The 19,423-nt window shown below is 51.2% G+C and overlaps 1 protein-coding gene across 2 annotated transcripts in view; it reads left to right on the top strand.

Annotated features, from left to right (window-relative positions):
* The first annotated feature begins 488 nt into the window (after window positions 1-488).
* Window positions 489-19,423, top strand: part of GALNT15 (polypeptide N-acetylgalactosaminyltransferase 15) — a 44,340-nt gene continuing 25,405 nt past the window's right edge. Inside the window, exon 1 of one of the 2 annotated variants that reach the window (XM_070467001.1) lies at window positions 489-1,814. In XM_070467001.1, coding sequence (XP_070323102.1) covers window positions 1,288-1,814 — 527 coding nt within the window. In that variant the 5' untranslated portion in view covers window positions 489-1,287. The remainder of the gene's footprint in view (window positions 1,815-19,423) is intronic. The other variant, XM_070467000.1, reaches the window with a different exon arrangement.

Genomic DNA, 19,423 nt, shown 5'->3' on the forward strand with positions numbered 1-19,423 from the left:
TCTGGGACCCCTTCCTCACTCCCGGTGGATTGCCGGCCCCCAGCCCCTGCTCTCCGGCCCCCTCCCTCTGTCTTCTCGTTAGCACTGTCACCATCTCTCCCACTGTAGGTCTTTCTTAATCGCTCCCACTAGGCTGTAAGTTCCACGAGGCACACATTTTGCTGTTTTATTCGCTGCGATCTCTGCGCCCAGCCCCCAGGAATAGTTTCGGCAGAAGGTGGAGGCTCATCATTATGTGTGGTTTGAATAAAGGGAGTGGACAGCGGAGGGAGCGTACCCTTCCTGTTTCAGCATCCCCCTCCCTGACCCCACCTGCTCGGTGGCCAGGGCCAGGGGGATCGGGTGGGCATGGGGAGCTTGTTATGGGAGCATCTCCACCAGCTCGCCTCCTTTTCAGAAGGAGGAAGACGGGGTCCTCAGGAAGGGAGGGAGGGCCCAGCCTGGCTCTCCGGGATCACCTGAGCCCGCCAGGAACAGCCCTCTGGAAATCAAGCGGGAATCCTCTCTCCCGCCCCTTTGGGTGGGGAGAGAAGCCTTCCCGGGATCAGACGCAGACCGGACCTCCCCGGGGTGTTCCCGCTGGGATTGGTCCCAGCAGCGCCAGTGTTTGTTTACCCGGGTCGCGTTCCCGGGAACAGTGAGGGCTTTAGGACCAGGAGCCGGGCGCCCGCCCGCCCGCCGGGCCCGCAGCGTCTTGGCCAAGCGCAAAGCGATGTATGAAAGCAAATTAGGCTGCTCCGGCTTCACATCTGTGGATCCGACCTGACCTGAAGGGTCCAAAGGAGGACGGGGGTCAGCTCTGCCGGACCGAGACCTCCCGGCTCCCCGCAGACACCCCACAGCAACCTGACCCTTCATGCAAGCGGCGAGGGGGCTGGGAGCGAAACACGTGGGACTCGCCCCCTGAGCAGAAAGGAATTATTCTTTTTCCCAAAGAGGAAAAGGGCACCAGGGTTCAGTCTGAAGTGCCCCCCCTCCTCCCCGCCCCAGGCCCCCGTGGATGGGCTTTCGGAAGGCAATTAAAGACATCCGCTCAGAGAGGACCTGGGCTGGGACCTGGGTCCGTAGCTTTCTGAGTGGCAGCCGGTCTTACACACGCTGCTGGCAAGTGTCAACTGCGGGGGGCAAAGGACCAGGTTAAGTGAGCTGGCAAAAAAAGAAAAAGAAAAAAACCCGCTTCCAAGTGGACCCAGGAAGCCAGGTTGTGGTGCCAGCGTCGAGGACCCCGGAGCGGGAGGAGACTGTGAAGTGGAACATGACCTGTTGCGTTTGGCAGCTCCCCGCAGCATGCTCGTAAGGAAGCGGCGCAGACACGGACCCTGCCGGCGGCAGGCGCTGCTCGCCCTCCTGGTGCTGGGGTGCGTGCTGCTGATGCTGGGGGCCCTGCACCCGCCCCCGCACGCCCTGCCCCGGGCGCCCCCAGTCCCCCAGGCGGCCGCGCGCAGCCCCCAGGCCGCCTACCGCCTGGACTTTGGGGACCCCCAGGAGTGGCTGCTGGAGTCCGAGGAGGAGGACCAGGAGTACGGACCCCTGCCGCCCCTCGTCTCCCTGCGAGAGGACCAGCTCCTGGTGGCCGTGGGCTCGCTCAGGGCCGGAAGGAACCGGAGCCGGGGCGGGCGAGGCGGCGGCTACCGGCTTATCCAGCGGCCGCACAAGCAGCAGGACGCGGCGGCCCCGGAGAGGGACTGGGCGGCCGAGGAGGAGGATGGGGAGGACGAGGAGGCGTCCGAAGAGGGGGAGCGGACCGCGCTCAGCCCGGAGGAGGCGCCCAGTGCCCGCAGCCCCGCGCACAGAGGGGGCTCGCGGCATCCGCTGTAAGTAAACCCCGGCCGCCCCTTCCCGGTTCCTGGAGGGGCGCAGACGCTCCGCCCGCCGCTCCGGCTGTGGCAGGCGGCGCTTCTCCAGGTGTGGTCCCCGGACCCGCGGCATCACCTGGGGACTTGTTAGAGCCGCAGAGGCAGAAACCCCGGGTGCGGTCCGGCCGTCTGTCTTTAACCAGCCCTCCAAGGGAGACCCACCGTCCTAGAGACGGAGAGGGAGGAACTCTTCCCCGTCCCTTCTCCTCCCCACCGACCCGGGTTCCAGTCCTTCCGGCCCTGGATGGCTCTGGATCGCCGGTCAGCCGTATCTCTAACCCCGAGGGGCCTGGGAACCGATGTTCCCCGAGACGCTTCCAGGACTAAGTCACTCCAGCACAGTTAGATATTGTGATTGTTGGGCTTGCTTTTCATTTGGATGAAAGTAACGACTGTAGTTAACATTTATGTGGATCTTGCCATTGCTTGGCTTTAATCAAAGAGCTTTTCATGTATCAACTGATAAAGGCCTTACAACTTAGCGAGACGGGTGCTAGCTCGGCTATCATGCCTATTTTATAGGTATGAGCATTGAGGTGGAAATGGTAACCCACTCCAGTACTCTTGCCTGGAAAATGCCAAGGACGGAGGAGCCTGGTGGGCTACAGTCCATGGGGTCGCCAAGAGTGAGACACGACTGAGCGACTTCACTTTTTCACTTTCATGAGGCACAGAGAGGCCAAGTGACTAGTCCACAGTCACACAGCTGGGAGGCACCGAAGCAGGGATTTGCTCCAACCAGTCCGAGCCCCTCCCTACACTATGCCTTCCCCCTTAGCCCACTAGACGAGGTGGACCGCGCAGGACCCAGGAGCTAGAATACTGCACTGATGCAGTCTGACCTGGCAGGGTGGTTCCACCACCTCCAGGATCAGCCCAGGAGGCAAGCTGGGAGGTATGATGACCCACAAACTGTGCGCAGGGAGACGGTGGACTCATCCTGGACCCCCTGCGCTCCGCACCATCCCCAGCATCCAGGGGCAGTGCAGCTGGGTAGCCGGTGATCGGGTCCCTTCCTGGTAGGCACGGCTCCTCCCGGAGTTGGGAGAGTCTCCCAGGAAGCAAACCCACCCTCCGCGCCTCTGGGTGGGAGGTGCGGAGCGGGGCAGCAGGGGGCGGGGCCACGTAGTCCTCAGAGCCGACCCGGCTCCTGCGGGAGCGGCTCCTTGCCTTCAGGGAAGGGCAGATGCGCAGACTCTGAACTTCAGCGCCTCATCCAGGTCGCAAGCCCCTGCCCTGCGGCTCGTCTCCAGGTCTCAACCCAAACAGCTCCTTTCGGGAGACTCCCAGACCCCGTCAGACCCGCCCTGTCGCCGTTTTGTGCTGCCGGACGCTTTAATTCACAGCTTTCGCTGCAGCTGAGGCTAAATGGTCCTCGATGTATTGGTTTATTCAGTGCCTGCTTCCCCCGCCGTGCGGTGGGCCTGGAGGCCCAGCACACAGCAAAGGAGCGATTGCTGAATGAGCCAGTATATCGTCTTCTAATTCTATGATGCATCTTTTCACTGGCCTACAGCAAGAAGGTTTTCCAACCAGACACACGGCCTCAATCAAGTCTGTGGCTGTGTGTGTGTGTGAGACTGGGTGTCTGCCTCGCGCAAGGTGAATGCACTGTGTTGCGTGGCAAATGGACGCTGTGCAAGTGTGTTGTGTGCAGTATTAGCGGTGCCCGTGGTGTGATGTGCTGTCACGTACGCCTGAGTGTCCTCAGGGTGTCCGTGTTCGCGTGTGTACACGTCATGATTGCATGACGTGCGCACACCTCACACATGTTGTGCACGTGGCCTTGTGTCTCTGTCGTGATGTGATGCTCAGGCGGCATGTTTTTGCGGTACGTGTGCACGCATATTGCGCTGTGACTGTGCTGCACATGTGTGGTGCGTGTGATGCGCCGTGTGAGCGGTGTGAAGCGCATGGGTGTGGCCCACCGTGTACGGTACACGAGCGCGTTCCGTGCGCTGTGCCTGCGGCATGGGGTGCGCCTGCGCTGTGCGGGTGCGCGCGCGCGCGCGCTGCGATGGACGGCTCGTTTGGCGTGTCCGTGTGGTCCGTGAGAGTGTGTGTGTGTTGTGAGTGTGCCGACTGTGTATTATCAATGCGTTGTGCGAGTGGTGCGTGCGTACTTTTGCCGGTGTGTCCCTGGTGTTGTGGCCTAAGTGCACGGCTGAGTGTTGTGCGTGTGCGGGCCCCCTGTGTTATGCATGTGATGTGTGCACGGGTGTGTGTGCACCGCTCCCGGTCAGAGTGACCAGCTCTCTTTGAGTTTGCCGGAGGTTCCCGTCCCGGAAGCCCCGCGGTCCCGGCTCGCCCGGCTGGCGGGCTGTCTCCCCTCCCCCGGCTGGCTCTTTCCGGAGGTGTGCGGCGCCCTCTCCCGGCTGCGGTCTGTCCCTGCAGCCGCGAGTCCGGCTCTGGGTCCCCAGCTCCCCTCCCCCAGGGGCACCCGGGGCGCTAGCGCCTCCCCCTCCTGGCGGGGCTCCCAGATGACAAGGGGTTCTCTGCAAAGCAAGGCCCCAACCCCACCTCCCTCCAGGGTGACAGGACTTTAAAACCGGCCCCAAACGCAGTCCTTTAAAGAACAGCCGTCTCAGAAGCACCTCTCCTATGTGTCTGAGGACACTCTATCTCCGCCAGGTTGCACAGAGCACGCTTCTCAAATTCCAGCGTGTATGCAGATGGCTGGATGGCATCACCGACTCAATGGACATGGGTTTGGGTGGACTCCGAGAGTTGGTGATGGACAGGGAGGCCTGGCGTGCTGCGGTTCATGGGGTCGCAAAGAATCGGACACGACTGAGCGACTGAACTGACCGATACTGATGCAGATCCCTTGCGCATCTTGTGAAAGTGTGGAGTATGACATATTTGGCCAGGGGGCTGCCCAAAGTGCAAACATTGCTATCAGGCTCCGGTCTGGTCCCAGCACTGCTGATCCATAGACCACACTTTGGAGCAGCAAGGGGCTTTATCACTGGTTCCCAAATGTTTGTGCATGTCAGATTCCTACAGATTGCTTGTTTTTAAAAAAGTAGATTTTTCAGATACCGTTGCTAGGACCTATCAGTGGTTCTGAGTTGCAGCCCAGCGACCTGAATTTTTACAAGTTGGTACTAGACAGTTGGGGGTGAGTGTGAAGCCGAATCTGCCTCTGTTTTCTGACACTCAGCTAAATATTGGAGACAGAGTTTGGGGTCAAGTAAACAAGAAGAGCTTTATTGCTCTGCCAGGAAAAGGAGACCCCAGCAGGCTAACGCCCTCAAAACTGTGTGTCCTCCAACCTGGATGGGGCAGCGAGGAGGTTTATAGTAATGGTTCAAAGAGGGCGTGAGAAGCTCATGGACATTCTTCTAATTGGTTGTTAGTTGGGCTTCCCTGTGGCTCAGATGGTAAAGAATCCGCCTGCAATGCGGGAGACCTGGGTTCAATCCCTGGGTTGGGAAGATCTGCTGGAGAAGGGAATGGCTACCCACTCCAGTACCCTGGCCTGGAGAATTCCATGGACTGTATAGTCCATGGGGTCACAAAGAGTCTGACAGGACTGAGCGACTTTCCCTTTCACTAGGTAAGTAAGAGTCAGCATCTTTAACCCTCTGGTTCCAACTGGTCTGGGGTCTACATGCTTGTGGGCAGTGTACAGTTAACTTCTCCCAGCTGGAGGGGGTTTCAGTTACTGCAAAACAGCGCAAAGGTCTCACTATGTGCATCCCTTGATGGGGGCCCGGGATCCTGGCCCAAGGCTCCACGATTGTTCCTCTTGACTGTTTCTCCCTGCTCTCACGTCCCTCCCTTCTCCCTTCCTTCTCCCCTAATTAACAACTGCTTGAATCTGCCTGTTGTCTCTCAGGGAAGGTCATGGAGGCTGAATGAAGGCTGCTTCCTGTAATCAGGAGGAAGAGAGAGGAGAGAGAGAGGGGGTGACAGAAAGGCTTCGTGCCCAGGAGGCCCGCAGAGCCCTGCTGGGTGTGAAGTGGAGAGGCAGTGGGGTTCTGGATGTTTCCACAGAGGAGGTAGTACTGGGATTGGAAAATGGAGAGGAGAGGCAGAAAGGCATGCAGTCCCTTTCACGGTCCAGGGTTTGTACTTGAAGACAAATGACTGCTCGGTGCAGCCGGCTATGCGCTACTTGCTTACGCCAACTTTGTGTTTATGCTTTGGTCTGGGTTTCCTTGGCTATACACCCACACCATGACTAAGCCATACACCCATGGAACAGTGGCCCTGGGGTTGGATTCTGGACATCACCCCTTACTGTGTGACCTTGCACCATCACTCAGCCTCCCGGAGCCTCAGTTTCTCCAACTGTAAAATGGCGATGACAGTAACACCCCCGCGAAGGGTTGTGATGAAAACGAGATGAGAGGTGTGCAATTTCCCCTAGTGTACAAGTCCAAACGGAAGACACCCTTGGCATATTCTCAAGGGTAGGACCGAGGCGTGAGTTGGAAAGAGGCTTGGAGAGCGCCCTCGTGGTCTGCACACCACTGTCCTTTCTCTGACCCATGAACTATCTTCTGCCCCCTCCGGCTGCCGAATCATCACAAACTTGGCAGCACTCGGAATTGCTGGGAAAGCCTTAAAAGGGACTCCTGCCCAGGTCCTGCTTGCGGGGATTCTTATATAGTCGGTCTGGGCTGAGGCCTGGCATCCCCTGGAGTTGTGACGTGTTGTCAAGGAGGACGGGGTGTGGGTCTCACAGGGTCAGGCCGGTTCCTACCAGGAAGCCAGACACCGCAGGATGGCTCTGTCACCTTGGTTGCAGAAGAGGGCAGCTGCCAGGGCATCAGTAGATCTGAGCGGGTGGGCCCGGCCCTAGGGCAGGTGAGGGGACCTCTACTGATTCGGTAGGAGCTGGGGGGGGGGGGTGTCAGTAACTGGGCAGAGATGAGAGGCTGAAGCCCAGCTCCTTCCCCACCTGTAATGAGAGGGAAAACAAGCCAGGGTGTGTGGTGCCTGGCTGGTCAGCTCACAAAGGTACCCCGTGATCACCAAGCCCCCCAAGTCCAGCAAAGCCACGGCCAGGGAGGGCACCTCTCTGCATCTCCAGTCTGGATCCAGCCCCCACGAGGGGGCTGCGGTGTAGACTGTGCCGAGTGCCATCCTCTGAGATGGAGCACGCAGTGCCCAGGGTGGGGGGTCCTGCCTTGTGCTTTGAGGGTTAATCAGAAGTGGTCAGCTTGCATCTTATCTTTTTTAATTACCAGTGAAAGTGAAAGTTGCTCAGTCGTGTCTGACTCTTTGCAACCCCATGGACTATACAGTCCATAGAATTCTCCAGGCCAGAATACTGTAGTGGGTAGCTGTTCCCTTCTCCAGGGGATCTTCCCAGCCTAGGGATTGAACCCAGGTCTCCCTCACTACAGGTGGATTCTTTACCAGCTGAGCTACCAGGGAAGCCCAAGAATACTGGAGTTGGTAGCCTATCCCTTCTCCAGGGGATCTTCCTGAGCCAGGAATCGAACCAGTGTCTCCTGCATTGCAGGCGGATTCTTTACCAACTGAGCCATGAGAGAATTCCTAGGTTCTCATAGAAGCACAATAAATGTAGTGTTGTTGAGTCTTCCCCAAACCATCCCCCTCTCCAGTCCATGGAAAAATTGTCTTCCATGAAATCGGCCTCTGGTGCCAAAAAAGTTGGAGACCACTGCTCTAAAGCATCACCCCCAGGCCATGTCCCAGCAGCCCTGGCCCCAGGCCTGGCCTGGAAATTGGGGTCTCCACAATGAGCTCCACCAATTAGGGGCACCATGGGCTGAACCCAGGGGTTCGCATAGAATGTAGGGAATTTGTATCATTATCCTGTACCTGTAGACAGCCAGCCTGTACACCTCTTGAGAGCAAGAACAGCATCCACCTTCATTCATTGAATAAATATTTCTTTGTGCCCGCATGCATTCTAAATCCCTTCCGTCATGCCTAGCTCTGAGTGTTTGGTTAGCAACTGTTGAAGGTGAGAAGGTGAGCACGCCCCAGCCCCACCCCTGAGGAGCTTGGGGTACCCTGAGGGCTGCAGGCAAGCAACCAGCTGCGACACAGGTGGGGTCAGGGCTGAGACTGGGAAGCCCATGTCAGCGGGGGACCTCGACTGATTTGGTAGGAGCTGTGGAGGAACTTAGCACGTACGGGAGTCGAACTCCAAACCAGCTTCAGAAAATCCAGCAGAAACCTTTCTACTCTGGCCAGGCAAGGGGAGGGCGGACAAGGGTTTGCGTCACAGCCCAGCCATCTGGGGCGCGGCTATGATTCCTTCTCTTCAGAATCAGCCTCCAAATGCATGTTCTGAGGTCACGGGGAACCCCGGAGCTGCAGGAAGCCAGGGCGTGCGTCTGTGTGTCAACGCAGACCCAGGCTCTTCTGATCTCTGAGTGTGAAGTTTGTGTGCATTGAGCAGCTCTCCTGAGCCAGAGTGATCCCTTTTAATCCAGGCAGCAGCCCTGGATTAGAGGGGAGTCTGAGCCTCCCTGTGTTGGCTAATTTGGGGGTATAACAGTGGAGCCAAGATTCAGAGCCACGTTGATTTGGTTCCGAAGCCCTGGGCCCTTCCTTCCTCCCTGCCTCCGCTCAGAAGGTGGACAAGTGAGCTCGGGTGGGCTTCTGGACACTTGCCTGATGTCCACACTGAGACAGCAAAACGTGCACCAGGTGTTTGGTTGAAGGACAAAGAAAGCGGCGCCATCACTTAATAATAAAAGCAAGCGTTTCTTCTGGGAGCACCTCATTGGACCTGGTCACATTCGAGCATTGTTTCTGGGAGTCCAAGAGCTGTTTCTCTGCCCTGCCTCACCCATCCCCCCGGCAAAGCCATGGTTCAGACTGAGCAGGAAAAAACCCGCTTGACAGGAAGAACGCCAGTCACCCCAGGAGGGGAAGGGACTTGCCCAGGGCCCCTGCAGCGACCACTGGCCTTTGCTCTCTTCGTTGCCTCCCTACCTGCTGTATTCCCCGGAAGGACCTGAAGACACATCATGAAGCAGAGAGTTGCTCCTAACATCCTGCTTAGTCAAGATAAAGGGAAGTGTACTTGGGAAATCTTTCTTTCCGTTCCTGGTACACGCCAAGCCCCTGCCCACCTCCAGTCCTCAGCAGAGGCTGTGACATCCGCCAGGAGCACCGTTCCCCACCAGGCACCTTCTCAGACTGTGTCCCGCCCACCCTCAGGTCCTGGCTTCAGCTGTTGAATAATTCTTTGGTTTTCTGTTTAATGGGATGTAAAGTCCACGACATCAGAGACTCTCTGAGTTGGGTTCCCCCCGAGGCAGATCCCAAGGCAAGGATTTGTTTTGTCCCTGGTGCCAGGGAGCCCTGCTGGGGGGCTGGGACGGTGAGGCAGGGAATAGGAGGCAGCCGACGAAAAGCGGGTTTGCAGGCGGTCACCTCTGTGGGCAGCTGAGACTCAGCCCCGCAGGGGCACCTGCCGACGGCACCTTGCTGCCCCTCGCTTAGGGTCTGGGTTGCTGGATGTGAATACACCGGCTCCCTTTAGGCGCTGACTGAGGGCAGCTCCCAGGGCTGGAGGAGGTTACTCTGCAGCTGCTCAGGCGCTGGTGCTGAAGGAGAACGTCTCTGGCCATCAGAGAAAACCGCCAGACAATTGAAAGTCAGGCTGTGCTGTATTCTAGGGTCTACGGGCAGGCGCATCACGCAGCTCTGCTTCCAGACTTTTATCTACCACGAGTTCCCTACATATGAACAAGTTTCGTTCCAAGAGCACATTCCTAAGTCCAATTTGTTCCCAAGTCCAACAAAGTTAGCCTAGGTACCCAATGAACACAGTGGGCTACATAGAACTGTTTAGTTCAGTTCAGTCGCTCAGTCGTGTCTGACTCTCTGCGACCCCATGGACTGCAGCATGCCAGGCCTCCCTGTCCATCACCAACTCCCGGAGTTTACTCACACTCGTGTCCATTGAGTCGGTGATGCCATCCAATGAGGATGAGATGGTCGGATGGCATCACTGACTCAATAATACTGTACTGTAACAGGTTTATAATACTTTTCACACAAATAATACATTAAAAAATCACAAAAAATAAGGAAAGCATTTCTACTCTTACGGGGCAGTACCTTGAAGGGTACAGAAGTCCAGTGCAACAGCTGGCACACAAGAGCTGGTGCTGGGTGGGCAGGCAAGAAGAGCTGCCGGCTGGAGGAGACAGGAGGCGGGCGACGGTAGAGCTGAAGGGTCGTCAGCCTTGGGAGACGGAGGGCGAGCTGCAGTGTCGCTCACCCCTGATGCTGACGGCACAGGGTCTGGTTCCTTGTTGGAATCAGATGCACATTCACATCTTTGAAAGTTTACAACTTGAAGATTCATATGGAGGGGACTTATTGTATTTAATCCGCCTCCCAGTAGTAGTAGATTGTCAGTCAATAACTGTTATATGACTGGATAGAAAATGGAAAGTTGAGATCAAAGAGAAAATTAGAATGAAAATAGGCAATCAATGACTGGTGAAGTGAAAGTCTCTCAGTCATGTCCAACTCTTTGTAACTCCAGGGACCATACAGTCCCATGGAATTCTTCAGGCCAGAATGCTGGGTAGCCTTTCCCTTCTCCAGGGGATCTTCCCAACCCAGAGATTGAACCCAGGTGTCCCACATTGCAGGCAGATTCTTAACCAGCTGAGTCACCATTTTCTTACTCTGAGCTTCCCGGTGGCCAAAGTGAAAAGGGAAACACCGTAAATATCAAAACCCTTGCTGCTCAGGACAAGGACACACACCGGGTCCTCAGGGGAGGAGAGGATTTTCCTGGCACTTCTATCTTGAGAAAAATTCCCTCCAGAGTTGTGTGTGGGGATAGAGAGTGCTGGAGGAGACCATGCCTCCACAGGTGTTAACAGTGACCGTAACACAAAGCGGTTGTCATGAAAAGCTTTCTTTCACTGTTCTCTGAGAAAAGCTGAGAGCGTGGTGCCAAGCAAGACTCCACAGAAGCAAGTTTCCAGGCAGCCAAGACAGTGGGATCGAAGGAAGTTGCTTTCTGAGGACTTTACTGAATCAGTGTAGACAGCCCAGAGCATTTGATGAAACAAATGTGTTCTTCAAATAATCCCCTCCCATCACAGTCACTGGAACACAGGCTTTATGACTGAATCCACAACATTCTGTTAGCACTTCAGTCTAAGATACCAATATACGTACATTGGTCAAGAGCACAAGGTTTAGAGTCACACTGACCATCAGCTATTTGCTGTGCATGCAGGCATGCTAAGGCACTTTAGTCCTGCCTGACTCTTTGCAATCCCATTGACTGTAGCCCACCAGGCTCCTCTGTCCATGGGATTCTCCAGGCAAGAATACTGGAATGGGTTGCCATGCCCTCCTCCAAGGGATCTTCCTGACCCAGGGATCAAACCAGAATCTCCTGCAGCTCCTGCGTTGCAGGCAACTTCTTTACCACTGAGCCACCGAGGAAGCCCCGTTTGCTGTGAAGCTTTAAGCAGGTCACTGAAGGTCTTTGGGTTCTAGTTTTCTCATCTTTAGAATGGACTGTGCATGCCTCATCTGGTGCTACATACATACAAGCTCAAAATTTAGTGACTAAAAAAATAAGTAAATTTGGCTTCATAAAATTTTTAAATTATGTGCTTCAAGAAAGTGAAAAGACAATCCAGAAATGTAGAAAGTATTTGCAGATCATATATCTGATTAAGGACTTGCATCAGAATATATCAATAGCCCTCATAATAAAAATAAAAAGATATCCTACTTAAAAATAGGCAAAGGATTTGAATAGACATTTCTCCAAATAATGCAGAGGAAGTTACCAAAAAGCACATGAGCTGATGCTCAAATCATTAGTCAGTGGAGAAATGCAAATCAGAACCACGATGAGGCACCATTTCAGCACCCCTGAAATGACTAAAATTAAAAAAAAAAGACAATAGCAAGTGCTGACAAGGCCATAACGAAGTTGCTGGAATATAAAATGGTGCAGTTGCTTTGGAATACAGTTTGGCAATTCCTAAAAATATCAGCGTTCATTTACCACATAGCTCAACAATGCCAGTTCTAAGTGTATACCCAAGAGAATTGGAAACACATGTTCACATGAAAATTACACATGAATGATCATAGCAGCACCACTCATAATAACCAAAAATGGAAATACTCAAATGTCCATCAACTGGTGAATGGTTGAAGTGAGGTCTACTCAAACAGTGGAACAATATTTGTCAGTAAAGAAGAGTGAAGTACTGATACGTGCTTCAAACAATGAACCTTGAAAACACTGCAAAGTGAAGGAGGCCAGACACGAAAGGCCACAGATCATATGATTCCATTTACATGAGGTTTCTAATCTTCCCGTAGTCCTTAACGGTCACCGTACATCTTATCCGCATTTTATGGATGAAGAAGCTGAGACCTAGAGAGCTAGTCAGGCTCTTGGAAGGCTTGCAGGAAACGATAATCAACAGCCTCTATTGGCAGGTTACTTATGAGTAGGGCACTGGTCTAAGCACTTTATATGAATTCACTCATTTGCTCCTTCCAACAAACCCGTTTTTCAGATTAAAAAATTAAGAGTAAACTGCCTGCTTGAAAAGGACTTACTGGAATCAAAAAGATTCTAAAAAATAAGCATTGGTTACTACAGAAGTGACTGGGCCTGTGGATCTGGAAACTGTTGAAGGATGGCTATCAGCCAGCTTGTGTCTCTCATCCAAGTCACATAAGGACGGCGCTGGGATTTGAACTTAGTGTCAGAGTTTGATATGCACTCTTCCTAAGCATCACTGACTCGATGGACATGAGTTTGAGCAAGCTCTGGGAGTTGGTGATGGACAGGGAAGCCTGGCGTGCTGCAATCCATGGTGTCGCAGAGAGTTGGACACGACTGAGCGTCTGCACTGAACTGAACTTCCTAAGATTCCCTCAACTGTCAGGGTGCTGGAGCTCTCAGGGAATCCCCTCCCACACCCCCTCTGCCTCTGTGCTACCACGTGGACCCGTCTAGCCACCCCTATGAGATTCGGTGCTGCCCAGAGGCGGATGAGGCCATCCCTGGAGTGACGACCTTGGACCCCAGAAGCCCAGGCATGTATCCAGAACCTCTTCCTTCCATAGGGGTCTACACAGCCTGCTTGGCCTATAGCCCCCTGTTCTCGCTCACTCCACCCCCCAGAAACACAAGAATCAATCCTGGCTCCTCTGAAGAGCATTTCGTGGGCCCTGAGACACAGGCCTCACCAAAGCTCTGTCTCGGATATTCTGTGCTGCTCTCAGAGCCTCGGTGGGAGAGCTGGCCTGCCCCCAGCAGCCCACGCCGGTCCTCCTGGGAGCTTCACGTTGCCACCGTGATTATTTTCAGCTCACAGCCCCGGCAGCTCTGTGGTTGCCTGAAGAGGTATTCCAGGGCCATCTGCTTATGTCCTGAAGACGTGTGAGCATCTTTCCCTGGAGCACGTGAAGGGTCCTCTCTGAGCTGCTGCCAGATGCCCGCCTCCACGGCCCAGGGAGCCCACCCGCCCCCCCCACCCGATTAGCCTTGAAGAGTTTTCCAGAGCTCGCTCGCTTTTCAAAGTCCTCGAAGCCGGTTGAGTTCACCCCAGTCACGCACCTTCCCTGTCATCTCTTCACCCCCTCTCCCACCAGGAAGAGAGAACACAGTTCTCTCTACTCAGAAAACCTAGAAAACTCTGGAACAGGACGTGGAGGGAGAAGCGGACAGTCCTGCGAGATTCTCTTCGAAAACCCCGTTCCCCTGCTTTGTGCTCATGCCTTCTCCCTGTTCTGTGCAAAGCGCTCTCCGAAGAGTCAGGAGCACAGAGTTTCAAGGCCTGCCAGAGCCTTTGGGATCCATCCTGCAGTAGTAGTATATCTTCTGATGAAGGCAGTGAGTGCAGAGCGCTTTCTCAGGGCCAGCACCGTTCTTTTTTTATTATTATTGGAGTCTAGTTACTTTACAATGCTGTGTTGGTTTCCGCTATCCAGCAAAGTGAATCAGCTGTGAGTGAGTGAGTGAGTGAAAGTTGCTCAGTCGTGTCCGACTCCTTGCGACCCCATGGACTATACAGTCCATGGAATTCTCCAGGCCAGAATACTGGAGTGGGTAGCCTTTCCCTTCTCCGGGGGATCTTCCCAATTGGGACTGTACAGTCCATAGGCTTGCAAAGAGCCGGACAGAACTGAGCACCTTTCACTTTCACTACAAGGACACATGTGCACGCGTGCGTGCATACACACACACACAGGTGTTGTTTCCTGTCCTCATATTCTGTGGATTGGAGCAGAGCAAGGGGTCACTCGCTCGGATGGTGTGGCTGCATTCTGAGGTGATGGACTTCAGTCCCTCTGAACCTACGCCCATGAGAATCCCATATGCGGGCCTCTTTGTCCCCAGCTCCTCTCCTATCTGACCTGGAAAACAGCCATCACGCAAGAAACTGCTCAAATTATGTTTTGGGGGTTGTTCTGTACCCACTGGGCTCACTGTGGCAAGATTTCTTTTCAGTAGCCCTCGGAGGCCCCTGTGTCTAGGACACTTGGGTTTGCCAATCCTGGTATTATTCCACTTCTGGTGTGTTATTTGAATAGCCTTGAGATCAAGCTGCAAAAGTTCATGTATAGGTCACTATTTTGTTCATCCTGGGGATGCTTCTAAGAATACTGTCATCTCTTTAAGAGGGCCTTCTTTCTAAAGTCCACAAGAACTTCTCTTTTTAGAATTTTGTTTATTTATTTATCGCTGTCCTGGGTCTTCACTGCAGTGCAGGCTTGTCTCTCTCTAGTTGCCGTGAGCGGGTTTCTCATTGTGGAGGCTTCCCTTGTTGCGGTTCCCGGCCTCAGGAGCTCAGCTCAGTAGTTGCGGCCCTTGGGCTTAGTTGGGCTTCTCCTGTGGCTCAGTTGGAAAAGAATCTGCCTGTAATGCAGGAGACCCCGGTTAGTTGCTCTACAACATGTGGGATCTTCCTGGACCAGGAATTGAACCTGTGTCTCCTAGACTGACCGGTGGATTCTTTACCCCTGAACCACCAGAGAATCCCTACAGTCCATAGGGATTTCTTTTAGAAACCAGCGCTAGATGTAAAAACTGATGAAATCTGCATAAGGCCTGTATTTCACTTAATAGTATTGAACCATGTCAAATTCCCGGTTTTGACAGTTGTGGGGGGTGGTGTACAATCCTCTCCCTGGGGTGGAGCTGGGTAAAGATAACATGGGAATTCTCTGTATTACTTCTGCAACTTCTTGTGAGTCTTAAATGATTTCAAATTAAAAATTTATCCATTGTATAAAAAAAAAATCTACCTGGTACGTAGTTTTTCTGACGGCAACAATTCTGTAAATCTCCCATTTTACTTTGGGCTCCAGGAAGCTTAGAGTCAGATTTCAAATTCTCTCTAGAAATACCAAGGCTCTTTTGACCTATACATGTATGTCCTTTTCCAAATGTTGACTTTCCACTTGTCAACTAAAGAAAAATGCACAACCTAAACGTGGAGAGTTGTTTTATTTGGGAAACTTACTGAGGACTGTAACCAGGGAGACAGCTCAGGCAGCTCTGAGGAACTGCTCCCCAGAAGGAGGAGAGGAGCCAGATATGTAGCAGTTTTTGCTGGAAAAAAGAAAAGCAAATAAACCATGGAGTCAACATCAAATGGAGTCGAACATCAAAAGATTACTGCCAATCACAGAAACAGACATCTCGAGTTAGTGATTTTAGTGCGCTGCTCTGTATGGGAAGATGCAAGAAACTGGGCTCATTGAAATCATTTCTTAGATACTCATCTTCAGTATCCTGTTTTCCTCTATCCTGAATCCCCTCCGGGTGCACTGACGTGGGGGCAGGGAGGGAGCCGCACTGTCTGCTGGCCGCAACATTCTTTTTTTACAGGACAGGCAGGCAGCATTCTGTTTAGGCTTTTTTTTAAAAAAATCATTATTTCATTGTGTATACTTCTTCAGAGTGACTTTGAATCAGTTCAGCTCAGTTCAGTCACTCAGTCATGTCCAACTCTTTGCACCCCCATGGGCTGAACCACGCCAGGCCTCCCTGTCCATCACCAACTCCTGGAATTTACTCAAACTCAAGTCAAGTGAGTCGGTGATGCCATCCAACCATCTCATCCTCTGTCATCCTCTTCTTCTCCAGCCTTCAATCTTTCCCAGCATCAGGGTCTTTTCAAATGAGTCAGCTCTTCTCATCAGGTTGCCAAAGTATTGGAGTTTCAGCTTCAGCATCAGTCCTTCCAGTGAATATTCAGGACTGATTTCCTTTAGGATGGACTAGTTGGATCTCCTTTCAGTCCAAGGGACTCTCAAGAGTCTTCTCCAACACCACAGTTCAAAAGCATCAATTCTTTGGCACTCAGCTTTCTTTATAGTCCAACTCTCACATCCATACATGACTACTGGAAAAGCCATAGCTTTGACTAGACAAACCTTTGTTGGCAAAGTAATGTCTCTGCTTTTTAATAAGCTGTCTAAGTTGGTCATAACTTTGCTTCCAAGGAACAAATGTCTTTCAATTTCATGGCTGCAGTCACCATCTGCAGTGATTTTGGAGCCCCCACAATAAAGTCTGTCACTGTTTCCATTGTTTCCCCATCTATTTTCCATGAAGTGATGGGACCAGATGCCATGATCTTAGTTTTCTGAATGTTGAGTTTTAAACCAATGTTTTCACTCTCCTCTTTCACTTTCATCAAGAGGCTTTTTAGTTCTTCACTTTCTGCCATAAGGGTGCTGTCATCTGTATATCTGAGGTTATTGATATTTTTCCTGGCAATCTTGCTTCCAGCTTGTGCTTCCTCCAGCCCAGAATTTCCCATGATGTACTCTGTATATAAGTTAAATAAGCAGGGTGACAATATACAGCCTTGACATATTCCCTTCCCAATTTGGAGTGACATTGAATACTTTATGAAAAGAAACAGTGTATAAATACAGAAGCAAGATTACAGTTGTCACAGCTAGCTTACAAGACGTTCATGTGGTTTGTTGTTTCATCATCTAAGGTTTGTGTTTTTCCGTTCTCTGAAAGCACTCACCTAGTATCAATCCCTCACCATGTAGCATTTTTCCCAGAGAGTCACAGGCAAGGTTCTGGTGCATTGAGAGCTCAAGTTTCAGCTGGGACACATCTGGCAGAGGGGTGCCCAGCTGGTGAACAGCTAGAGCTGATCCCCAGGCCAGCACAGATGCCTTTATTTATTTATTTTTTCCATTTATTTTTATTAGTTGGAGGCTAATTACTTTACAATATTGTAGTGGTTTTTGTCATACACTGACATGAATCAGCCATGAATTTACATGTGTTCCCCATCCCGATCCCCCCTACCACCTCCCTCTCCACCTGATTCCTCTGGGTCTTCCCAGTGCACCAGCCCTGAGCACTTGTCTCATGCATCCAGCCTGGGCTGGTGATCTGTTTCACCCTAGATAATATACGTGTTTTGATGCTGTTCTCTCAAAACATCCCACCCTCACCTTCTCCCACAGAGTCCAAAAGTCTGTTCTATACATCTGAGTCTCTTTTTCTGTTTTGCATATAGGGTTATCGTTACCATCTTTCTAAATTCCACATATATGCGTTAGTATACTGTATTGGTCTTTATCTTTCTGGCTTACTTCACTCTGTATAATGGGCTCCAGTTTCATCCATCTCATTAGAACTGATTCAAATGAATTCTTTTTAATGGCTGAATAATATTCCATGGTGTATATGTACCACAGCTTCCTTATCCATTCGTCTGCTGATGGGCATCTAGGTTGCTTCCATGTCCTGGCTATTATAAACAGTGCTGTGATGAACATTGGGGTGCATGTGTCTCTTTCAGATCTGGGTTCCTCAGTGTGTATGCCCAGGAGTGGGACTGCTGGGTCATATGGCAATTCTAGTTCCAGCTTTTTAAGAAATCTCCACACTGTTCTCCATAGTGGCTGTACTAGTTTGCATTCCCACCAACAGTGTAAGAGGGTTCCCTTTTCTCCACACCCTCTCCAGCATTTATTGCTTGTAGACTTTTGGATAGCAGCCATCCTGACTGGTGTGTAATGGTACCTCATTGTGGTTTTGATTTGCATTTCTCTGATAATAAGTGATGTTGAGCATCTTTTCATGTGTTTGTTAGCCATCTATATGTCTTCTTTGGAGAAATGTCTGTTTAGTTCTTTGGCCCATTTTTTGATTGGGTCATTTATTTTTCTGGAATTGAGCTGCAGGAGTTGCTTGTATATTTTTGAGATTAATCCTTTGTCTGTTGCTTCATTTGCTATTATTTCTCCCAATCTGAGGGCTGTCTTTTCACCTTGCTTATAGTTTCCTTTGTTGTGCAAAAGCTTTTAAGTTTCATTAGGTCCCATTTGTTTATTTTTGCTTTTATTTCCAATATTCTGGGAGGTGGGTCATAGAGGATCCTGCTGTGATTTATGTTGGAGAGTGTTTTGCCTATGTTCTCCTCTAGGAGTTTTATAGTTTCTGGTCTTACATTTAGATCTTTAATCCATTTTGAGTTTATTTTTGTGTATGGTGTTAGGAAGTGTTCTAGTTTCGTTCTTTTACAAGTGGTTGACCAGTTTTCCCAGCACCACTTGTTAAAGAGGTTGTCTTTTTTCCGTTGTATATTCTTGCTTCCTTTGTTGAAAATAAGGTGTCTATAGGTTCGTGGATTTATCTCTGGGTTTTCTATTCTGTTCCATTGATCTATATTTCTGTCTTTGTGCCAGTACCATACTGTCTTGATGACTGTGGCTTTGTAGTATAGTCTGAAGTCAGGCAGGTTGATTCCTCCAGTTCCATTCTTCTTTCTCAAGATTACTTTGGCTATTCAAGGTTTTTTGTATTTCCATACAAATTGTGAAATTATTTGTTCTAGTTCTGTGAAAAATACCGTTGGTAGCTTGATAGGGATTGCTTTGAATCTATAGATTGCTTTGGGTAGTATAGCCATTTTGATAATATTGATTCTTCCAATCCATGAACACGGTATATTTCTCCATCTATTTGTGTCCTCTTTGATTTCTTTCATCAGTGCTTTGTAGTTTTCTATGTATAGGTCTTTTGTTTCTTTAGGTAGATATACTCCTAAGTATTTTATTCTTTTTGTTGCAATGGTGAATGGTATTGTTTCCTTAATTTCTCTTTCTGTTTTCTCATTGTTACTGTATAGGAATGCAAGGGATTTCTGTGTGTTAATTTTATATCCTGAAACTTTACTATATTCATTGATTAGCTCTAGTAATTTTCACAGATGCCTTTAGATGTCAGAAGTTTGAGGTCCTTGAGACAACCCCAGTTCAAATGCAAATGCCTCTGTGAGGACAGACTGGTGGTTTCAGCAGCTACAACCTGGAAAGGTGCGCTCTAGCAGTGCATTTTAAGAAAGTGCCTTTGTGGACAGGTATGAACTGCATGCTGCTTTATGGGTCAGGGTGTTATTAGAGTTCTTTCCACTGTGGATTCACTCAGAGTCCTCACAGACCCCATGCTCAGCGAACATAGAACAGAGCATTCTCTTCACCTGGAGAGGAAGGTGGGAACCTAAGAATCTCCCGGCAGCGATCACACCATCACACACCCACACACACACACATACACACCCATTGGTCCAGTCACAAACCAGCAA

Source organism: Odocoileus virginianus, chromosome 4 (genome assembly GCF_023699985.2).
Source record: "Odocoileus virginianus isolate 20LAN1187 ecotype Illinois chromosome 4, Ovbor_1.2, whole genome shotgun sequence".
NCBI classification, from domain to species: domain Eukaryota; kingdom Metazoa; phylum Chordata; class Mammalia; order Artiodactyla; family Cervidae; genus Odocoileus; species Odocoileus virginianus.